Genomic DNA, 21,809 nt, shown 5'->3' on the forward strand with positions numbered 1-21,809 from the left:
GTTTTTTCAGTTAATTTTATGGTGGGATTTTGTTCTACTGATGGTATTAATTATTCGATTCAACCTTAGTTTGAAATCAGTTTGATTTTTTTGTTTTGTTTTTTAAAGGGTTGGTGGGTTTTGTACTAAGTTAAAGAAATGCCTCCATATGATTGTATGCTTTTTTGATGAAATGAATCCTTTACTTCTAATTTGACAAGAAAAATGGTATTGATGTTATTCCTCATATTACCAAATTTTGATATTATTGATATATTTTCATTATTTAGTCAGATACTCTTGAGGCGGTTAAGGACATTTAAGAGGGTCTGGTGGAGGGCTCTAACTCTGTTCTGGTCAGAAGAATTCATCAACTGTTGTTATGATCTGATCACTGGAGTATTTGCCACATAAGAGAGAAGGTAATCAGGATGCTGATAGATCAGTAAAGATGGCACATGAAAGAAGCTACGAGTTGCATATGTTCGAGGATTCCCCGTTTGGGGAAGGTCTTAGGGCTATGTAGTTAGTTTTTTATATTACTTGTCACAAAAAAAAAACCTTAACCAAATGTTCCCTAATTTCTTTTAAAAAAATATTTATTTCTCCTTTGAATGAATAAATTTTTCTATAAATTTAACTTATTTCTTTTATATACTCCCAATTTAAAAAAAATGGTATCAAAATGAAAAGTAAATGCGATATTAGAAACTAAAGATGCATGAGTAAAAAAATTAAATATATTTTTTTTCATTTGATACTAAAAAAAAAAATTAAGTACTTAACTCAAACTAAGGGCATAATTTGAGGGCCAACTATTAAATTAAGCCAAAGAAAGAAATCAAAGCTCGGGTTGGGGATAGCCCGACATTGGACAGTCTAGTCATTATATCGGGCACGTGTAAGCAACAAGCCCTCCTAAAAGCCTACTTCAAATCTCAACCGTTGATCTAACAAATCCGTAAAAAGCCATCCAAAACCCTAAAACTTATCTATATAAATGCAAATCAATTGTGGCTGTTAAGATTTCCAATTTGCAACACTATTCGGCACTTCCTCTCTTCCGTAATCTTACTTTCAGATTTCAGTCTCAGTAAAGCTTTTTTTGCACCAGCCAAAATGGGGTTTGTTTTCCTTTCTAAACTTTTTTTTTTTAATTTTTACAAAACGTTATTATTTGTTCGTTTCCATTTATTCCTTTCTAAACTTTCTAAACAATGATAGCTTTGTGAATCATTTTTGCGATCGCCGTTTGTGTATTCCAGTAAAGTAGTGCGTAAGATCCAGTTTATATGATTAGATGATTTGTGGGTCAATGATTTCTTTTCCCATATGCTTCTGGGTGTTTTGGTTGGTGAGGAAACTGTGGAAACTGTTTGGTTGATGGGAAAACTGTGGAAGAAGGAATGGTATGTGAAAAGTTAGGGTAGTATGTGGGGTTATGGCTGTTGGTCATGATTTTAAACTTGTTAAAAAAATGATTGATGACCTTCTACATCAATGGGTATCTTTTAGATTTTATTTCTGTGATGCTTCCTTATATTGAAGATTGCTGTTCTAGGGAATTTGCATTTCCGTTTTGGTGATTTGGGGTTGGTTCTGAAAAATTCAAAAATTTTACTTGAGCCTTAGTGATTGCTTCTGTTTTTGGTTATTTATTTGGTTCATAAGTTGGAAAATCGCAATTATTCTAATCGAACTGGAATTTATGCATTTTTTAAATATTTCATAGTATTTAATTGTTTACACTATAGAAAATAGGTATCTTATTTCTAAATTGGTGAAAAAGAACTTCAAAATGCTATAGAAAAAAAGAGAGAAATAATTTAAATTACCTAAACCAATGGACTAAAGTGTAGATTTCCGTTTGATCAGTTCAGTTATATACTCTTTCTCGGAGTGAGGGCTTTTGTTCCAAGTGGTTTACTGCTTCAGCCTTCAGCTTTAGGTATTTTTTTCAATTAAATTTATGGTGGGATTTTGTTCTATTGATGGTATTGAATATTCGATTCAACCTCTGTCTGAAATCAGTTTGATTTTTTTTGTTTTTCTAAAGGGTTGGTGGGTTTTGTACTGAGTTAAAGAAATGCCTCTATATGATTGTATGCTTTTATTGAAGCCCCATGTGAAGAAGGAGGGGCTCATCGATTTGGTAGCACGTGTAGGTAGACATGTTTATAGCAGAAATGGGGTTCTCACTGAGCTCAAATCATTTGGCACTGTTCAATTAGGTTATGGCATCAGGAAGCTCTCCGGAAGATACTACCAGGTCAGAAAAATCTTACTTTTTGTTCATATTTATTGTTTGATCTTGCTAAAACTGTGTTTTTATTGTTGGGTTTTGCCTTTTTTCCCCTTTGAAGTTTATCTTGCTTTGATTTGGAGTTGCTTCCATTATTGTTATTATTGAACTTTGAAATGGATGCTTTGCTTTATCTAAAATAACATGTTGGTTGTCAATGGCCAGTTTATGAGACTATGTATATTGCTTGATGTTAGAACGTTGTCTCGGTTTAGAAAAAAGGAATTAAGTGAACTAACTACAGTAGATAGAGTTGCTATGTAAAATGGAAAATCCAAACATGTTACAGATTGCTCGTTGTTCTGTTTTGCAAGTTAAGATATTTAAGCTGGTCGTATCGAGGTCTGTCATAGTTCTCTGCTAACTTGTTTTATAGCAAGTTTCTGGTTCAGCTAAAGAACTGTTAGACATGAGCCATTGGCAACTATTAGGTCTTGAGTTCGAATCTTGGTATTTACAGCCCCTTCTTTCTTTAGAACAAAGAAATTTGTACACAAATTGGTCCTTTTGGCATAGAAATTTATTAATGTAATGATGGATTGAACAATCTGTTTATATCATGTATTATACAGGGTCAACTCATGCAGATGACAATGATGGCCACACCCAATATCAACAAGGAGCTGCAGTACTTGAACAAGGAAGACAGACTGTTGCGTTGGCTTTTAGTTAAGCATCGTGACTCGAAATATGGGCTGGAATTCCTTAATGAAGATGATGGGGAATTGGAGCTTAGCAAACTCTCTCGAGGCAATATATATGAAGAGGACATTGATGACGACGACGACGATGATGATGAATACGATGAGAACCCGGGCAATGGCGGAAAACTCTGATCGGTATAAGATTTTGATAATCCGAGGATAGAGTAGAACCTGATAGATAATTGAAGTCGATAACTATGTTCTTTGTCTTTGTAGCATGCCTTTTTAAAGTTTTGAATGATCCAACTTATGTTGTTTGTAGGTCTTTAAGAGACTAGAAGAAGTACAGGGAATTGCGACCATATTTCAATAAATGAGTGTTTTAATTTGTTGATTTTATGTTTTTCTGACTCATGAATGTCGAATATGTGAACATGTTCAATTTTTTAAAAGTTCTTTTATATACGTGGAGAATGTTGAGAGGGTCATATTTTCGTTCTCATGTCCGAATGTGTTGGATATTGGTGTCAAATACAATGCTATATGAAAAATCCTTAGGCATGCTAACAAGTGTTTGCGACAAAGAGATTGTAAATTTAGAAGCATCATTGTTTATAGGCAATACATGAACTTATTAAACTCTTAAATAAAAGCAAAAACATATTTTTATAAAAAACGGTAGACCAATGTATTTAAGCACATTGGTATCCAACAATGATGTAAATTAAGTTAAAAAGATTTATTACAATTGTTAAGAAGATCAAATTTTAAAAAGTTGCAATGATTCTCAAAGTTTATCATCATGAAAGTTTTTGTATTAATAGTTAGATTATATTTTGTCGTTTTTATTTAAAAATAGAGTTAAATTATATTTTATCGTTTTTATTTAAAAATAGACAAATTAATCTTTATATATTAAAAGAAGAAAAAAATAATTTTTTATTAAAAAATTATGCATTTTTGTTGTTTAAAACTAAGCATAAATAGCAGACTAATCAAAACGTGATTAATGTATCACATGGTAATATACAAAGATAAATTTTCAACGATATCTAATTCAAGTCCTCCATGGTCCTTTTCAACTTCAATTGGAGCAGCTCTTTTAATGGAGTTTTTCTATTACAGGTGTCTCGAACATGTGTCACTTTTTCATGCAAAAAATTCCAAGAAAATCTACGTCCTCCTCGGCAAGCAACACTGCCACGTTGCAAGACCAAAGCTAACAAAGCAATCCCCTTTCCTCTTCTTAATTGCATCCTTCACTCAAATCTTGAATCATCTTTTGTTATTTTCTATCAAAAATGAATTCAGAGAGTTTATTGGCTTCGGTAGGCATTAACATAGGACTGGCAATGGTGATTCTATTTCTCTTCTCAATCTTGAAGAAACAGCCTTCAAATGCTGCCATATATTACCCTCGTCCTCTTTCCAAACGACATCCCATCACCTTCCCTCCTTTCTCTCTCCGTCGTTTCATTCCTTCCTTTTCGTGGATCCCTCGTGCCTTTCGCGTCACTGAAGATGAAATCCTCCAAACCAATGGCCTTGATGCACTCATTGTTATAAGACTCTTCAAGTTCGGGTCTGTTGATTCTTATAATAATCTCTCTTCCTGCTGGTTTTCAATTATATACGAGTTAAGACCCTTTTTTGTTCTTCTTTTTTCAGGATTAATTTCTTTACTGTTTGCTCTTCTGTTGGATTGCTAATACTCCTACCAATTAATTTTGGTGGACAGCCAGCTTCTTCTGATAGCTATCGTTCCATGGATTCTTGCACAATATCCAACATCAAAACAGGTTCTAACATGTAAGATGTAAGACTATCACATATATATATTGTCTTGATTCAATCTGTTCATCAATAACATAATAATACAGAGTTTGACTCCTTGTTTTACAGGCTTTGGGTGCATTTTATGTGCTTGTGGTTTATATCTCTCTATGGATTACACCTTTTATATAGGGTGAGCTTTTACAATTATAAAATGGTGGATTATTATTTCCAAATTCATGTTTGTGTGTGTTCTGAGTCCTGATTTGTACTTGTTAACTTCCAGAAATGTTTGACATATAACAGGTGAATTCCTACTCTCCAGGAATATTCTGAGATTTTGGTTAAAAGGATTCAACAAGTTCGAAACCTCAGGCATCGTCCGGATCAATTTACGACTCTAGTTCGAGAAATTCCGGTCTGCGGTGAACACCAGGCTCGTGGCTGTTGTGTTGATCACTTCTTTTCTAAATATCATCCTTACAGTTATCATTCATACAAAATGTTATATGATGGGAAAAACATTGAAGATCTGTCGGTAAGCTTTCGATGGTCTCTAATTCGATACAATTCGGAAACATGTTGGATGCTGTTTTAACTGCCATGTTATAAATGATTTGAGTGTAGAAGCAGGCGAGATATGTGCATGAAAAGGTTCAGGGATTAAGAAAGAAATGTGAAGGCAAGAAACATGGTAAAGAATCGGATGAATGTCGAGATGATTTATTGAAAATTACAGGGCTTGAGGAAAAGCTTGAGGAACTTTGTCGTAAGATTCGCCAATTACAGAGTGAAGATATGCTCAAAGGAAAGGTAATACTAACCTGTGCATGAGCCATGCATTTGTTTTTGGTCGAGTCGCGTTTATCACTGTTAATTGGAGATAGTTAATGAATATTGGATGCAAAGAGAGCCAAAACCTTTCATACTATTTAAATCCTAGACTTTTGGTGCATTCATGGAAGAGTAGATTATGTGCTTTTATTACTGTTCTTAGCCAAAAGACTGGTTTCAAGCTATGTTACTCGTACTCTGGTGCGAGTGCCGGATACAAATATGTGTATGATTTGAATGTATTCAAAATCTACAAGTCTTTCCATGTATTTGGAGGATTCTTGGAGGGTTATATCCTGCACCACTGTTTGAATATGTACTTCAAAAGACTCAAACTAACATAGGTTTGGTTAGATAGTTGCTTCATCATGTAACATGGCTACTTCGATTCCATATGAGAATGAATATATTGGCAGTTTCAACTCTCTCCAATCATCGATATTTACGTAATTGACTGATATATTTGTTTCATTTACAACCACGATAAACATGAAAAGGATAATGCGCAGTAGATGACAATTTACATCTTATTTCTTTCAAGGAATTACCTGTGGCATTTGTGACATTCAAATCTCGGTGGGGAGCAGCAATGGCGGCTCAAACTCAGCAGCACACGAATCCACTTCTATGGATCACTGAAATGGCTCCCGAACCGAGTGATGTCTCATGGAGGAATCTATCAATTCAATACAAAATCTTGCCTGTTTATAAAATAGGAGTCATTCTTGCAGCAACACTTCTCACTATTTTCTTTGCAGTGCCCGTCACTGCTGTTCAAGGGATTGCTAAGTTTGAGAAACTTAAGAAATGGTTTCCTCCAGCAATGGCTATAGAATTCATGTAAGAACTCTTTTTCTTCAGTTTCCATTACCTCTTAGACTCAACTCAAGTCTCCGATACGGAGATGTATCTGGAACAGGTATACTCTTTTTATGGTTCTTTGAGTTGACATATTTTATTGAACCATAGACCAGGATTATCCTCAGTGGTGACAGGGTACCTTCCAAGTGCAGTCCTCAAAGGGTTCATATACATTGTTCCATTTGCAATGCTTGGGATGGCTAAACTGGGTGGGTCCATCTCAAAAAGCAAAGAGGAGATCAAAGCTTGCAACATGGTTTTCTATTTTCTGTTGGGGAATGTTTTCTTTTTGAGTTTGATTTCAGGCTCTTTACTTGATGAGATTGGAGAATATGTTAGTCATCCTAAGAATTTTCCTAGTCATCTTGCTGCTCTCGTCTCTTCTCAGGTAAGTTCTCTCTTCATATATTTTTCTGTATTATAGTTATATATGTAGCTCTACCAGTCTATTTTTGTTGAACATGAATATATTTCTTCTAAATGCATATTCATACATGGATATAAGAATATGATCTTTCAAATACAAGAAAAAACTTACAAAAACTCAAAGATATGTCTAATCTAGCCGACACACATCTAAGTTCGAGTAGGGTACTTTCTTTCTGTTCACAAATTATGTATGATCTGTGCACATTTAAAGGATTAGCATCATAAGGATGAAAGGATTCAAAATGATTCACATATTCTTTATATAATCTGTTATTCACAATATATATATGTGTGTGTGTGTGTTTTCTCATCAATTATTTGCGAAAACTGCTCTGATTTGAGCATGTTCGTTCCAGGCAGATTTCTTCATGACATACATCCTCACAGAGGGGCTCTCAGGGTTTTCTTTGGAAGTTCTTCAGCCAGGATTACTAATCTGGGATTTTATAAAATCCCGGACTTACTGCCGAGGAAAAGAGAAAGATCTTTATCTTTATTCACTGCAATATTTCCGGATCATCCCCATCGTCTCCCTTTCAATACTGATTGGCATAGTGTATGCAGTCATTGCCCCATTGTTGCTTCCTTTTCTTATTGTCTACTTCTTCCTCGGCTATGCCGTCTATATCAATCAGGCAAATTTCTATGTTCCGGTTCTTTATTTTATAAAAACTTGACACTAGTACTCAAATCCTAGTGGTTGTGGCAATTGGGTGAACAATTTGGTGCAACATTTTTGCAGATTCAGGATGTATACGAAACTGTTTATGACACATGTGGTACATTTTGGCCATTCATTCATCATTACATAATTGTTGCAATCATTCTGATGCAAATCACAATGATTGGTCTCTTCGGATTGAAGTCGAAACCAGCAGCTTCCGTATCCACCATTCCCCTCCTTTTGCTCACCATAATGTTCAATGAGTACTGCAAGATTCGCTTTCTTCCTGCATTTCGAAGCCACTCTATTCAGGTACGTTGAATTTTTATAAATTATTCTTAATGCCCACCCAGTCACCGAACACTGAAATTAAACAAACTAGCGGTTGTTTTTCATGGACAGAATGCTGTTGAAAACGATGAATTTGATGAGAAAAGTAGTGAGGTGGAACATAGCTTTGACAAGGCAATTGAAGAATATCTTCAGCCATGTTTGGTTCCTGTGAGTTTTACACAATCAGACTCTAGCTTGTACCAGCCTTTGATTACATCATGGTAGTTATAGTCTAAACACTGTTGGGGTCTTTTCTTTCCGATGTTCGAGATTGAGTGTTAGATATAGTATCTGTTGATACAGATTCATTTAAAATCTTTTCATATATGTGGATGGATTATAAACATATTCCAATTTTCAACAAATCTAGATGCAAATATTTCTAAACTTGCATATATCAGAATGAAAACAGAAACTAGTACAGAAACCTATGTACAATCAGATTCAAATAACATTCAAACAATGAAGGCTTTCAAATTCAATATCTGAAAAAGAAAACAATATCCATTGAAATACCAATATAAACAATCCACGGTTCACGAATTCAAACAGTATATATATATATATGACAGACTGAATGAAAGAATCAATCAGATTTTTCCACCAAGTAAGGTGACCAAGAAATTCCTGTAATCTCCAGAAGTATCCCCAGTAACTGCATCATCGAGACTGGACTTATAAATGTTCAAATATTCTGATTTTACTTTCATCATGTCGATTTCTGCTCTGCTTATTATTGCTCTTGTCAGTGAATCTTCATCGGTTCCCAGTCCAATGATTGAAGTTCCTACAACCTGTTGATGGGTTGAAGTTTGAACAGATTTGAAGCCAATCCAAATGGATAAATGAAAACAAAACTCATAAAAATACACCCATATTTGAGGTTGAAAGTAGTACTACAACATAAATTCCAGTTTTATTATATGTTACTCTGATTCTTTATCTTTTTTCATATCCGTGTCTAACTCATTTCTAAACATGAATATAAACATGACTCTCTGATAGAGATGTAAATGAGACATCTGTGCTCACGAGTTATACTTGAGTTCTGACTTGAACAATAAACTCAAATCCAACTAGGTCAAACTTGAGAAGCTGAAGTTATTGAGCTAATCAAATTCAAATATTGCAATACTCTCAACTCTAGTAATTCATAAATCTTGTTAGAAACAGCTAAATACTGACCTCTGCAAAGTGCTTCTCTGGGGAATCAATGCACAAAATAACCATTCTCACAAGTGATTCCAAATCACCCTTCCCAGATTTCTCGATGTCCTGCAAAAGAAAGGGAAAAAAATCAAAGAATTACATCCGAGACTGTGATAAACGCGAACTCTAAATGCATACTCAACCGCAATTTAAATCCTTAATGTTTATAATAGATGAAACCAGTACCTTATCAATAGGATTTCCATGTTTTTTCTTGTAGCATGCAAATGTAGTCCTGAGTTGATAGAAGTTTCTTGTGGAAAGTATAAAAACTACATCATCATGGGCCAAATCCTTGGTTTTGATAGCCTCATGTAACCTATCTGCCTCTAAGTTTGCCACATCAGTGTCCACCACTTCCTTGTCATATCTGTAGGATGTCACTAGGCCCACCAAAATCTGTTTCACCAAAATTAACATGTCAACTAGTTGCTTTGCAAAACTGTTCTGACCTATGTTACTTGGGACTCAAGTGTGAGTATCGTGCTCATGCATGTGGAATGTCTTTGGAGAGTCATATTTCCATACCAACACGAGTATTTTAATTAAAAATGACGAGCCAGAACAACATAGGCTGCGACTCTTCATTTTCCTACAAGGACCAGTATCTAACACTTATATTATTCACATATTCAGACAAGGATATGACCTTCCAGAAAAACTTATATATTACTCATATCCGACACAGGTACCAGAGTCTAGATAACAGAAGATTGCAAACTCCCAAAACCTAATATACATGAAGGTGAGATCAGTTAAGTATGGACTGGTTCTGATTTACCTTTCTGAGAGGCGGAGGTAGTGAAGCTACGATGTCTTCTTCAATTGAATGATCGAAGAGAGTGCAATAAGCCTGCCTTACTGCCACAACATGCTGAGGAGACGACGCACATGACATCTCAACAATGATCTCGAGATGCTTGATACCCTTCTTCTTTGACTTCAATGCTTCATTTGCCAGTCTAGCATCTCTCTCGGATGGATCATATGTCCAAAGAATGACTGCTTTCTGTTGAACATCACAAACTTTTTTTTTCAAAGTATGGACCATAGGGATTTACATGGATTGAACATTAATTTTCAGAAATGAAATGCTCCATTAAAACCTACTGTGCTCTGACCCCGTATCGCACACATATTTGAGCATGGATATGAGGCTATAACATTCCATGGACCCTCTAAATACATAGAATTACACACCCCATATCCGACACTCATTTCTAAATCCAAGTAACATAGCATAAAACCATGGGAAAAGTTCAACAAGTTCTAAGACTAACTGCAGAACTAAAAACAAGACTTATCCCATATCGTATTTTTTAATGAAGCACCCTAATAAGATGTTTTAATTGAAAGTTCAGCAAATACCCATGGGACTTGGGAGTACATATTCGTATCTGGCACTAACACCCGAATCTCCTATTAACATATGATTACAAGCTTCTGAATTTTAAGGGTTTGCTACAAAAATTTTAACAAACAAACATTGAAAGTTTGATAGGAATTTCACATTGATCTTAATTAAATCAACTAAACAACTATGTTGTAATTCAGAATAAGGAATCGGTCAAGATAATTTATTTATTTTTTTTAAAAAGGGAAGAAAGAACAGAAGAGAACATACTCCAAAATCACCAGAAAGTTCAGACTTAAGAGCATCAATGAGAGTTTCATTGTAAAGCTGGTGATAAGTTTCTCTAATCTTCTTCCTTTGATTTGCATCCCTGTGTCCCAATATCTCAATTATCACATCCTCATCTGTTCCGAACCCTAAAAAATTTCCCAACAACAACAACATCAAAACAACGATTTCAGATTCTCAAGAAACAAAAGGGAAAAAAGGAAAACCTTGAAAAGCTTTCTTGAGTTTGTGAGAGTCATCTTCAGGAGAAGGAATGACATCAAGTACTTTAAGTGAAGCCATTCCTCCAATCTTAAAACTAGATTCAGGGTTATGTGTTTTTGGTTTACTCGTGAAAAGTTTCTTAAAACTCTTCATTATTGCTCTTCACTCAGTCAGTTACTTCAGTTTCGGTTGTGTATTTCCCTCCTAATAGTTAGCTGAAGATCAGGGCTCGTAATCTTTATATTTCTTATACTTTGATACCCTTTTTTGTAATATTATAACAATTTGAGTGTAAATTAAAATTTATTTGGTTATCACTTATCACAATACCTTCATGAAAAAGAAAGAAAAAAAAGGCTAAAAGACCCTCGGGTTTTGACATATTTGTGGAAACGTACATGAAGTTTTGCAATTTATGTTTAGTACCATTAAAGTTTGAAACTTTCCTTATCTTTGACTGCAATAATTCAGTAACATATCAGTCAATTATCCACTTTTAGAGGAGAAAGATAACAACTTTAGAAAAATTATTATTATTTATTATCATGGGTGTTATCAGAGAGAAATTAAAAAAATTCACACGACTTGCATTCGTTTCCATTTAGATTGTCAACCACAATAATTTACTCAAAATGTGTTTCTCGTGTGGATGGTAGGTAGGAACTGCATCATGATCTTTCCACTGTTGAATTCAAATGGATAAGCTTTCATTTGAAAACAAGAAACAAAAATATCATTTTTATTTTTTATCATATTATTATTTTGGTGTCGTATTATTCATATATAAAATTATGGCAGGGAATGTAAGAGAAGAGTGGTGAAGGATCCAAAGCATAAATGAAAATGAGGTACATACAACCCAAAAGAGAAGAAACTACAAAAAAAAAAAAAAAGAGCAGTTTAAAACCAGTGGGTTGCATAAGAGGACTCAATTATAAAATATTGGTGAATTTTTCCAATTTGGAAAGATCATGCAATTAAACATGTTAAAAAATTATTTTTCAGTCAATTAAAATGAAATGAAAAGTCATTTTTAAATCTAACAATAGCTTTTGCTTCTTCTTTTTTAAAACCAAACTGAACAATAATGCACAGCTTTTATCTCTTTCCTAAAGAAAAAAGAAAGATGCTTGAATTTTTTTTTGCATTAAACTAGAGAAAGGTATTACCTTTATATAGAGAATTAAAACTTAAGAATTCCAAAATGCAAGTCCAGGGAAGCAATATAGTTTTTATATTTACTTTTAAATTTTTTATGTAATTTTATTTATATCTAAATTCGTGCCAACACAAATATCTATTCCTTCAAAAAAGAATTCATAAAAAATAGGCATAGGTTAATATATATATATATATGTCTGTTTATTAATTTAAGATTTTTTTAGAAAAGTCTTATATTTAATATTTAATATGTTATTTTATTTAATTAAAAAATAAAAACAATCCATTACTTACATTCTATTTTAATTTTCATACATCACTTTAATCAATGCAGCTGATTAGCATTTCCTAAATAAAAGGAAAATGGTTGGGAAGTGGAAGATGGTTGTGACGTGTGGTGGGTAAATTATGCACAAGTATCACATGCCCTTGCTTTTCCCTGACAACAAAAACAACCAAACATGAAAGATGAATGTGTTTCAAATTAAGTGATACAATCCAAAGGTGGTGGGGATATTAAATATGAATGTCTTAAATTATATTATATTTTTAAGAAGAAAATATAATTCGAATTTTAGTGATGATATTGAAAATAATTGTTATAAATTTTAAATATAAATTGTAAAATAAATATAAGCTGTCAATGTTTCATTGCTCCTTCATGGGACCCTAGCTTTAATACTACTCAATAAGGTGTTTGGTATAAGGAAAAAAAACTGTTTAAAAATATAAGGAAAAAATATATTGTAAGAAGATCAAATGTCTAACCAGACATTAAAGTAAATATATATATATTAATAGATTATTTGTAATGATGATTATATAAACTAATAAATATTTTTATGAAATTAATTTTGAAAATTTATATGAATTTAATGTTTAATTTTTCTTAAAAAAATATTTCATCCTAACAATTTAATGTTTAATAATTTTATCAAACGTCTAAACAAATATTAATAATTTTGTTGTTTGTAAAAAAAACCAAAAAAGTATTTTTTTTTTAGGTTTTCTTTGGATGGTTAGTAGGCATTAAGGAGGTTGGTTTGAACCCTTTTTCCAATCAACCGCACAACAATATGATGTCTGGATTGTGTTTCAGCAACTGGAGCTAAAATTTTGGGTAAAGTTTATCACAAGTATTCGCACCATATCATTAAGTTTATTCTACTTTTTCTGCTATTAAAAAAATATTTTAATCTTTATAACATAATAATCTTTCGATTTTATTTATTTTATTTTTACATAATTGTTGTGCTTAAACTATTTATAGTTTGGTCCACATCGACCACCATTAAGTCATGTCATCCCATTAATAATAAAATTTAAAATGTATCTTTTTAAATATACAAATATTAAAATGTTTCTTTTAAAAGTAAAGAGACTAAACTGTACTTTTTAATATGATATAAGGACTTGTAATAAACTTTAACCTAAAATTTTCAGATGAAATGGGTGGATTATAGCAAACCAGATAAGGTTATTTCTTTTTTATCCTTCAAAGCTAGAATAATATCCTTTTAAAATTTGGGGAGGAATGTACTAGCACAGTGTAAAAATTATAGTTTTACACACTTCCATAATTATTTGTATGATTAATATTTTAATAATTCAACCATTGAATCTATCAATACAATTGTACTTGGCATGCATGAAAAGTTTTGAACTGATCCGATATCTCAATCATACCAATCTAAATTACTCTATATAATAATATAATATTCAACGGTTGAATTTTTTTTTACATAAAACAAATGGTAATAAATTTTAAAATTACATTAAATTTGGCATACATGATCTACACAAATAGATCGTAAAATATAACGGTTGGGTTGCTAAAATATTAATAATATAAATAGTTACAAAAATATGTAAAACTACTTTAGTTTTTATACGGTATAAGTGCATCCTTCCCTTTAAAATTTTATTCAAGTATAGTAATCTTATTTGTTAAAATAATACTTAGCATTGATAAAAAAAATTAATTAATTACAAAAATTACCATCTCATATAATAAATAATTTAAAATAATTATAAAAAATTTAATTAAAATATTTAAAAAATTACAATCTAACATATTTTAATAATTTCATAAAAATAAAATAATTTAAAACTTCTATTATATATTATTTTTAATATAATTGACCTTAATAATTATTTCAATTCTCACATCATCATTATACCATATTTGAATTTAAACATATGGTCTATTACCGATTTTAATTTCATTGATCCGGTGTTAATCTCACTGTCATCATTATTTTTAATCTTACATCTCTCCGTCCATCCAAATTCAAATTTAAAAAAAAACACTTTTCTAAATGTTTTAAATAATAAAATGACTTTGTTTGGTGTGTTTTTTTTTAATTTCAAATCAACTTATCAAACTATAAACAATAATAAAAAAATAATTTTAAAATCAAACTTTTAAAATTGATTTTCAACCCAAATTAAAAAAAAATTGTAAATAAAAGTTTCAAGAATCAAGTCCGGCTACTTTATTTTTATTCTTTTTTTCAAGTCCTTAAGCTTTATTCACATTTATGGCTCGTTTTATCATCTCAAAATAATAGAATATTAAAAAGTTAATATAAATTTTTATATGTAAATTAAATAAAATTTATTTTTTTATTAAATAATAATTCAAGATAGATAGTGTATTTCTATTTATCCTTTTGAAAGAAAAAGAATTGTATTTATTATTGGTGGAAAAAAGATCATAAGGTAAGACCAGCAAACATATTAAGTTGGACATAAAAAAGTAGACTTCATAGATGTTGCTTAATAGATGAAAAATCTTGTATCATACCATTATCTTTTCTTTTTCTTCTTTATAAAATGTCATTTTCAATTAATAGGTTATATTATCATCATATACAGTCAACCACGTGATGTTCTACATTTTGCTTTTAAACATAAAAGATGACCACCCTAAAATGTGACATTTCTCTGTTCAAACTGAAGACATCGTAATACTAATGTATTAGTACCTTATTAATTATTTCAACTCTTATGATTAAAATTAATAATTCATCGCTCACGATTATTAGTTTTATACAATTATTTTATGGTTTTTAGATGGAAAAATAATATATACTAATTATTACAATAATAATTATATTTCAATGGGCCAAATTACAATAATTACAATAATAATGGTTAAAATTAATTTAACTCTCGTGATTCTATTTTAAAAGTTCTCGGGTGATGTACATGAAGAGTAATTTTTGGGTGGAGGGAACATTCGTATGAAGAGCATTACAAACTTGTAGTTTATGTATTTATACAGTATTTTATGTCAGGTTGCATAAATATGGCAAAACAATGTTAGATGTGGCAAAATTATAAAAAGGAATACTAAATGAGACGTGGCTGTTACAATATGTTCACATTTATTAATTATTGGTCTTTACTGTTTACCGTTACCTAAACCATCATTTTGTTTTTCTTAAATTATGGTCATTATTATTGTAGTTGTAGTTTTATTTATTTTCAGTTTTTTTCTTTTTCTTTTCTAAAATACCAGAATGACAATAATAACCTTCCAATTTGATATAAATATACTTATCCTCTTTTGAAATATTAGTCATCATAAAATTCAAATTTTCCACCAAAAAAGAAACTCCATTAATGGCTCTTCCTGTCGATATCGAAGCTCTTGATAAAGCCTTCTCAGGTTAATTTATTTTCTGTCTCCACCTCTAATTTCCATCCTCTGATTCAGTATTCTTCTTTAATCGGTTTTTTTTTTCACTTAATAAGTTCTTAAAGTGTTTCTCTTTTGATTCTTAGTGTTGTTTTCAGATTGTGATTTGTGAATTTGGTGAAATTTTCCTTTTAAATGTGTGAATTTTCATGTAGTTTTCCATTTCTGGCCAGGGGAAAATGTTAGCCATTGCAGTATTTTCGATAGGTTTTTCTGATAAAACTTGAATTTTTTTTTTCCCGACCAAGTTTCTCGTTAGTAAAAAGCTGAACAGAGAAGTATTTCTTTATCAATTTGTTGATCCTGTTTTCTTTTTATCTTATATATCAGAGCTTGGTGCTTGTGGAATATGGTTATGGATATGGATATATTCAATATTAAAAAAAGAAATTAATATATTTACATGATTATACTTGTTTTATATTTAAATATGTATCAGATTTGGATAAAAAATTCAAAAAAGCATCCCGAAGGAAAATTGACTAACATTGTATGCAATTTCAATTCTTTTCAAATATTCATATACATTATTGTATCTTAAGTTTCTTTAGTTTATCTAACTTCAATATAAGCTAAGACAATGACTTGCATAAGGTTTTAATTTATTGGCATTTTATTCAGAGCTTGAATTTTCCCGTGAAATCTATAACTATCTCCTAATGTAATATTTGTGTACTTGTTTTCAGATATTGTTGTGTATATAGTTAATTATTTTTATATTGTTGAATATATAGTTAATTAGATTATTAAAGTTAGCTATTTAGTTCTCTTTTTTAAGATATAGATATATAAATGTTCAAATATTATTATTTTTATAAACTTTTTTTTTTCAGGAATTGGAGTGGATGAGAAGTCACTAATCTCTATACTGACCAATTCAAACGAGGAACACAAAATATCCCTAAGGAAGGGAAGTTCCAAGTTGTTCATTGAGGATGAAAATGGATTTGAACGATGGGACCAATCTTCCATTAAAATTCTCAAACACCAATTCAACCGATTTAGGGTTTGTTACACATATACCTTAATATATTTAGCTTCGAAAGAGAAGAAAAAGAAACTACAAATATTTAACTTTATAATCATATATTATCCGCGGCACTCAAAAATTAATATTATATATGTTCAAACTGTAAAATCTACTTGAATGACCTACAAAGGATTGGAGAGATTCTTGAGATTGGTATAAATATTCATATTCATAGACAACTTTGTATCAAAATAGACCAATTTACAAGTCGAGCCAAACGATCTAATGATTTGGTTCTCTAATCAAAATTCAGGTCTACATAGGACTCATTGAAAAAATTGAAAAAATATAATTCTTTCCTAGCTGTTGTTTTATATTTGGAAAGCTAGAATTATAATGCTGAAAACCATGTACTGATAAGATTTTTGTGGTTTATGTTTTACTCTGTGTTGGGCGGTTGTTAGGATGCTGTGGTGCTTTCACTCCTACACCCATGGGAAAGAGATGCTCGTTTGATTGAAAAAGCAATAAGAAAGGGCCCAAAACACTATAACGTGATAGTGGAGGTGGCATGTACAAGATCATCAGATCAATTATTGGGTGCTAGGAAGGCTTACCATTCCCTCTTTCATCACTCCATTGAGGAACATCTTACCCACATTAAAGGTCGTGAGCGTAAGGTAATTTCCTTAATCTTTATTGGCATTCAGCACATAATTGAGGATTGCTAATTGGGCCTTGCTCGACCAACCCAATATGATAAAAATATACTTTTGGACCATCAATTGCGAAAAATCTCATTCTTACTTTTTTAATCTGCTTGGAACAGCTGTTGGTGGCACTTGTTAGTGCTTACAGATATGAAGGGACAGGTGTAAATGAAGATGTTGCAAAATCAGAAGCTCAAATCCTCTACGAAGCAATCAACAATGGCGATAAAAACAAACTTCTCGACCACGAAGATGCCATCATGATCCTGGCTACCAGGAGCAAGCAACATCTTCAAGCACTGTATCGACACTACAGCCAAAGCTATGGCAAGACCCTTGCTCAGGTATACAACTTTGATCTATTCAAGAGCCCGAGGTAGTAATATTTTCCAAATTTGAGTAAACATAATAAGTATTTATTTGACTCTCATACTTTTTTTTTGTTTGTTTAGGACCTCGAAGGTGAGGGAATTTTAAAAGATACCGTAGAATGCCTATGTACCCCTCAAACATATTTCACCAGGGTAAGGTCTAAACCAAAGGCTTATTTAGGTGTAAATTAGAAGTTTACTAGATAAAGTTATCCAAGGGGAAAATTTACTGATTCCTAAAGATTACTGTATGAAGCAACTGAGTTACGAGTTATGAGTTAGCTAACCTCTTCACTTTTTGTTCAGGTATTGGAAGCAGCTGTGAAGGAGGACGCAGATGAGGAATCAAAAAGAGCACTGACTCGAGTGATTGTTACTCAAAAGGAGCAGCTGGTGCAGGAAGGCTTTGTTCCTAATAAAATTCAAGACATTCTTTTAGGGCTTTACAAGGATTTCTTGCTTGCCTCCATTGCAAGTGGAGATATCAAATAAACAAGAAACCCCACTCTTAAATTGTTCAATAAAATTATGAATTACCTTGGATTCCCCTATGAATTGATATCGTCCGGTAGCTGTTGTTGATTACGACACAAAGTGCCTTGTGCTTGTTTAAAGGCTGGATTTTCAAGTATTGTTTATCTCATTTCCTTCACAAGAAACTTAAGCAGTCCGGGAGAGATCATAATTTATGTTTTCCAACACAAATCCTCTGAATTTCCAGTAATATATTAAGTCAGTATAGGATTTAAATAAATATTTAATTTTAATGCATAAACTGAGATAAAATCAGTAAAAGTGATTATTTTAAATTAAAAAAAAAGATAATATCATATTTGGTACCTATACTTTCATAAGATATTTAATGTGGCACTTGAACTACCAATATGTGTTTTATTATGGTACTTGTACTTTCGCAAATGTCCAATAAGGGACTTGAACTATCTGTATGTGTTTTATTATGGTATTTGTACTTTCCTAAAATGTCTAATGCAGCACTTGTACTTTGAAAATATCCAACATGGTATCTAATGTTAATAACGTTTATAACTTGCTAAATCAACCAATTAAAATTTGACACATAAAGTTTTTCCCAAACTGTCAAACTCACATGGATAATATGACATTACGTGGAAATCTAAATTTAAAAAAAAAACAAATAACTAAACATATGGTTAATAAAAATAGAAGTAATGTACTTTCATGGATAAAAAAAGGCTTAATACCTCTTTTTGCCCTTATACTATAGCTAAATTATCATTTTGCTATCTATACTACTTTTTTATCAGTTTGATCCATGTACTTTCATTCTATATACCTCGTTGCCCACATATATATTTTCCATGAAAAAGAAGTTAAATCAACCAACGGTATGCCACCACGTGCCAATTAAAGTAAAAAAATATTAAAATTTTAAAATATCAATTTTTTTAAAAAATTCATTAAGAATCCAAAAAATTAATTAAAAATCTAAAAAGCCCCCTCCCAAAAATCTTAAAACTTAGAAAGTTATTTAAAATTTAAAAGAAAACACAATATATATTTTTGAAAATTATAAAAATTAATTTTATAATTATAAGTATGTAAAACTTCAAAAATTTTAAAAACTTTCATAAATTTTTTTAAAAAAATTGTTTTTTTTTGGAATTTTAGGTGTTCTTTTAGAAAATCTTAAAATTTTATAAAAAATTTAAATAATTTAATGATTTTTTTAAATTTTAGGGGTTTTTTTGCATTTTTAAATGATTTTTATTTTGTATTTTTAAGGAATTTTTTTAGTAAAAAATACCCATAAAATTCTCTAAAAATTAGCTCAATGGGAGGCATGTAGAGGTGCTCATGGGCCAGGCGACCCTGCTCGGCCCGACGGCCCGCCTGAAATATGGGAGGGTTAGGGTAAAAATATAGGCCCGAAATATGAGTTTGGGTAAAAAAACGAGGCCCGTTTAGAAAATGGGTCGGGCCTCGGGCACCACTTTTTTGGCCGGGCCTGGCCCGAACCCGGCCCGGCCCATGAGCACCTCTAGAGGCATGTAGTTAGATAGCACCCCCGAGAAACAATGTATAAGAAGTTTGTCTAAAATGCCCAAGAAATTGATACCAAATGATACAGACGAGAGCTGAAGAGGATTGTAAGTTTGTCTAAGGCGTGGATTTGACTTAGGGCTTTAGACGATCGAAATAAACTTGGATTCTAACACAACTTGAAACGCAAACAAATCCAAGCCAAATCTAAGAATTTAAAAATTAAAGAAAGCAATGGAAATAGATAATTAGGATAGAAAAAAGAACAATTAAATAAATCAAAGATTTGAATAATTAAATAGGAGCAACATAGAATAAAAAAGAAAATAAAGCAGATAATAAAGAAGGTAGATGAAAAAGATGGAACGTGGCATGTAAAAGTCCTAAAGAGCCTTGGAAACAAGAAGAATCCACAACCCCTTTCAAACGGCTCTAATTTCCTCTTCAAGAAAGAAAACTTAACAAAAAAAAGTTTGAAAATGGTTCCCACAATCTACAAAGATTGTTTAAATTCTTCTAAAAGAAAACTCAAGAAAAATTCCTAAAAAGAAAAAAAATCAAAGAAAATTTATTAGCTCAAAACAGAATTGTTGAATAATAATGAATTGATTTGTATACAATGAAGAGGTCTTTTATGGGCTAGCTAAGTATATCTAAATAAAACTTTTAAATATATTGAAACTCTAATGACCGTAAACAAGAAGTAGTTTTAGATTAAACTTTCATGATACATAAAATTCCTAAATAACTCAAAATACTTAAAAATTATCCAAAATTTGGAATAAATAAATAATAAAATAAAAAAATTTAATAAATAAAATATTGAGCTCGTACATAATAAAAATTAAGCCTGAAACTCGAACCCAATATGATTTAAACTCGAATAAAAAGCCTGAAACTCATAATTTCTATAATATCCTCGTCCAGAAATTCTACTTATGCAGTCTTCACCAAAACGGCCATAACTCGAGCTCCCAAACTCAAAATCGGGTGTTTCAAAGTGCGTTTCAAAGTTAAGAGATAACTCTTCAACCGCTATTCAAACATCTAAGCCCATAAATTCTGGATCCCATCCAAAAATTTGTTACAAGTTAACTTGTTGACACCATTTTTTTGATTGAAAAACGGGGTCGACTTGGGTTTTGACGAAAACGAAAAAAACGGGAGTCGCCACCAATCCTTTTTAATGAGGTGTGATTGGATCACCTCGAAAAGTGGTTGTTTTTAATAAACGATTTGATTTTATTAAAACAACAAGTTTGGTCCACGAAATTCAGAAAAAAAACGGGTTCGGGAGTCGGTTACGCACGAGGAAGGATTAGCACCCTCGATACGCCCAAAATTGGTACCTAGTTGATTACTTAATGTCTTAGTGTTGAAAAATTGAAAACTTTAAAGAGTTTTAAAATACGATCCTTGTATTAAAATGTTGAAAAATTTTTGTTTGAAAAGAAGCATTATTCACGTTAATCGAGAAATAAAATCATGACCAGTAAGTTAGGACACAACTTCCCGAATTCTCGATACGCAAATGAATGCTAAAAATTTACTTATTTTAAAAGATATTTTAGCTACCTCGGATTTTAAAAGGATATCACGACCAGTAAGTTAGGATGCGATTTTTTTTAAAAATCTCGAGATTATTAAGAATTTGAGTTTGAAAAGAATCGTACATTTAGATGTATTGTGAAGATCGAAACCCAGTGAGTTAGGGCACAATCTTCTCGAATCTAAGCACGATGGTAGTTCTCATATCGGACATGGTCTTACATGGGATGTTTCCTGCACTGCCAATGCCATATCCTAGATATGGTCTTACATGGGATGTTTCCTGCACTGCCAAAGCCATATCCCAGATATAGTCTTACATGGGAGTTCTCATATCGGTGCCCAAGCCATGTCCCAGACATGGTCTTACGGGGGACCTCTCATCTCGGTGCCAACACTATGTCCTAGACATGGTCTTACATGGGACCTCTCATAATCTCAATGATGCCA

The 21,809-nt window shown here is 31.7% G+C and overlaps 4 protein-coding genes across 12 annotated transcripts; 3 read left to right on the top strand and 1 right to left on the bottom strand.

The window, feature by feature from the left end:
- The first annotated feature begins 952 nt into the window (after positions 1 to 952).
- LOC107904716 (uncharacterized) lies at positions 953 to 3,317 on the top strand. Of its 7 annotated transcripts, none has more exons than XM_041094598.1 (5): positions 953 to 1,103; positions 1,855 to 1,927; positions 2,011 to 2,248; positions 2,854 to 3,120; positions 3,248 to 3,317. In XM_041094598.1, the coding sequence occupies exons 3-4, from the start codon at positions 2,066 to 2,068 to the stop codon at positions 3,115 to 3,117; spliced, it is 447 nt and encodes a 148-aa protein (XP_040950532.1). In that variant the 5' UTR covers positions 953 to 1,103; positions 1,855 to 1,927; positions 2,011 to 2,065; the 3' UTR covers positions 3,118 to 3,120; positions 3,248 to 3,317. The 7 variants fall into 7 exon arrangements, with proteins under 7 accessions (XP_040950532.1, XP_016686665.1, XP_016686666.1 ...); XM_016831176.2 differs by having other exon boundaries at positions 2,036 to 2,248; XM_041094596.1 differs by having other exon boundaries at positions 989 to 1,103; positions 1,860 to 1,927; positions 2,036 to 2,248.
- Positions 3,318 to 4,183: 866 nt separating this feature from the next.
- LOC107904717 (CSC1-like protein At3g54510) lies at positions 4,184 to 8,134 on the top strand. Of its 3 annotated transcripts, none has more exons than XM_016831180.2 (10): positions 4,184 to 4,561; positions 4,664 to 4,741; positions 4,828 to 4,891; positions 5,024 to 5,236; positions 5,326 to 5,511; positions 6,074 to 6,372; positions 6,502 to 6,781; positions 7,179 to 7,457; positions 7,565 to 7,798; positions 7,889 to 8,134. In XM_016831180.2, the coding sequence occupies exons 1-10, from the start codon at positions 4,227 to 4,229 to the stop codon at positions 8,042 to 8,044; spliced, it is 2,124 nt and encodes a 707-aa protein (XP_016686669.1). In that variant the 5' UTR covers positions 4,184 to 4,226; the 3' UTR covers positions 8,045 to 8,134. The 3 variants fall into 3 exon arrangements, with proteins under 3 accessions (XP_016686669.1, XP_016686668.1, XP_040950534.1); XM_016831179.2 differs by having other exon boundaries at positions 4,185 to 4,507; positions 4,594 to 4,734; XM_041094600.1 differs by having other exon boundaries at positions 4,446 to 4,561; positions 4,664 to 4,734.
- Positions 8,135 to 8,268: 134 nt separating this feature from the next.
- Positions 8,269 to 11,201, bottom strand: LOC107904718 (annexin D3). Its single transcript, XM_016831181.2, has 6 exons — positions 10,877 to 11,201; positions 10,653 to 10,798; positions 9,810 to 10,037; positions 9,215 to 9,427; positions 9,005 to 9,094; positions 8,269 to 8,613 (listed from the first exon to the last, which is right to left on the bottom strand). The coding sequence occupies exons 1-6, from the start codon at positions 11,025 to 11,027 to the stop codon at positions 8,410 to 8,412; spliced, it is 1,032 nt and encodes a 343-aa protein (XP_016686670.1). The 5' UTR covers positions 11,028 to 11,201; the 3' UTR covers positions 8,269 to 8,409.
- Positions 11,202 to 15,560: 4,359 nt separating this feature from the next.
- LOC107902545 (annexin D4) lies at positions 15,561 to 18,448 on the top strand. Its single transcript, XM_041094601.1, has 6 exons — positions 15,561 to 15,708; positions 16,572 to 16,744; positions 17,173 to 17,388; positions 17,538 to 17,762; positions 17,871 to 17,942; positions 18,096 to 18,448. The coding sequence occupies exons 1-6, from the start codon at positions 15,663 to 15,665 to the stop codon at positions 18,279 to 18,281; spliced, it is 918 nt and encodes a 305-aa protein (XP_040950535.1). The 5' UTR covers positions 15,561 to 15,662; the 3' UTR covers positions 18,282 to 18,448.
- The last annotated feature ends 3,361 nt before the right edge of the window (positions 18,449 to 21,809 follow it).

The sequence above is a fragment of the Gossypium hirsutum genome, chromosome D05 (genome assembly GCF_007990345.1).
Source record: "Gossypium hirsutum isolate 1008001.06 chromosome D05, Gossypium_hirsutum_v2.1, whole genome shotgun sequence".
NCBI lineage: Eukaryota > Viridiplantae > Streptophyta > Magnoliopsida > Malvales > Malvaceae > Gossypium > Gossypium hirsutum.